Genomic DNA, 1138 nt, shown 5'->3' with positions numbered 1-1138 from the left:
CTGCGGCTTAAGGACATTCCTGCCCCCGACCTACTAAGGAGGAATTACGACTATTGTCCACCTCATTCTTCGGCCGTGACCGCAGCACCAAGCGGCGGGACCCGATCCTTCCCGTCTAGGTATCCAGGTATACACACCGGTGCGTGCACCCTGCGCGAAGCCAGAGCCCCGTCAGCCACAGGAGGGGTACTCCTGTGTTACCGACTCACAACACGAGGAGGTGGGGTTGGCACATGGGCCCGGTGGCCCTTCTGCGAGTCGCGCTCTTAGCCTCGGGGAACAACACCCCGGGGCTGCGCGTCGTCGGGGCAATCGGGCCCCTCCTTGACCAGTGGGTCGACAGGGGATGGGGTGGGCCGTCTTTCCGGATGACCCAGGTGATGACGGGGCATGGCTGCTTCGGACATTTCCTGGGTCGGATCGGAAAGGAGCAAGACTCCCGCTGCCACCATTGCAGCGCGGCGGACGACACCGGCCAACACACGTTGGGCGAGTGTCCGGCGTGGGCGGACGAGCGGGATGCGCTCGTCCGCGTGATAGGGCAGGACCTCTCCCTTCCAGCGGTGATCACCGCAATATTGGAAGAGGAGAGGTCCTGGTACGCGTTGGCCTCCTTCTGCGAGAAAGTCATCTCGCAGAAGGAGACGGCGGAGCGGGAGAGGAGGGGCCAGATACCCCTTCCCCGCCCGCCACAGCGGCGGCGGCGGCGGCGCTGGGCTCGGGGAAGACTTCCGCGGGCCCGGCCTGCCCGACCGGCCGCGGGGGATGGGGTGGGAGCTGGGTCAGACGGAGGAAGAGCCGACGGGGAGACGCGTATTTCCCCGGCCTCCCCTCCCATGACACGGAGCCGGGCGAGAATGTTACTTGCCCGTGCTCCCGCTCCCACTCCACCCCCTACTCCGCCGCCCACACGACCGCCCTGACGGGCGGGGGAGGGGTTGCCCGCAAGCCGCGGGTAAGTCCCCTCCCCTCTTAGTGGGCGGAACACCGCCGAGGCGGTGAGGAGATGGCCCTCCCCCAACGACAAGGGGGGTGGCGGCCTGGGTCTGGCGGGCCGGGAACCCCGTCAGGCCCTGCCTCCACGGAGGCGGGCGGTAGAGGTCGTGGACGCCTCTGCCGCCCAAGAGAGTAGTGGATT

At 67.8% G+C, this 1138-nt stretch overlaps 1 protein-coding gene across 1 annotated transcript; it reads left to right on the top strand.

Annotated features, from left to right (window-relative positions):
* The first annotated feature begins 9 nt into the window (after positions 1-9).
* LOC105564662 lies at positions 10-923 on the top strand. The gene has a single exon (XM_012017243.1). The coding sequence runs from the start codon at positions 234-236 to the stop codon at positions 921-923; it is 690 nt and encodes a 229-aa protein (XP_011872633.1). The 5' UTR covers positions 10-233.
* The last annotated feature ends 215 nt before the right edge of the window (positions 924-1138 follow it).

This window comes from Vollenhovia emeryi, unplaced genomic scaffold (genome assembly GCF_000949405.1).
Source record: "Vollenhovia emeryi isolate VEMERY1.0 unplaced genomic scaffold, V.emery_V1.0 DF951013.1, whole genome shotgun sequence".
NCBI lineage: Eukaryota > Metazoa > Arthropoda > Insecta > Hymenoptera > Formicidae > Vollenhovia > Vollenhovia emeryi.
Note: the sequence above shows the minus strand (reverse complement) of the source record. Positions and strands in the feature narration are given on the sequence as shown.

Excerpts from the sequence above, each read along its gene's own strand:
- LOC105564662 (XM_012017243.1), top strand. The coding sequence starts at position 234 with ATGGGCCCGGTGGCCCTTCTGCGAGTCGCGCTCTTAGCCTCGGGGAAC.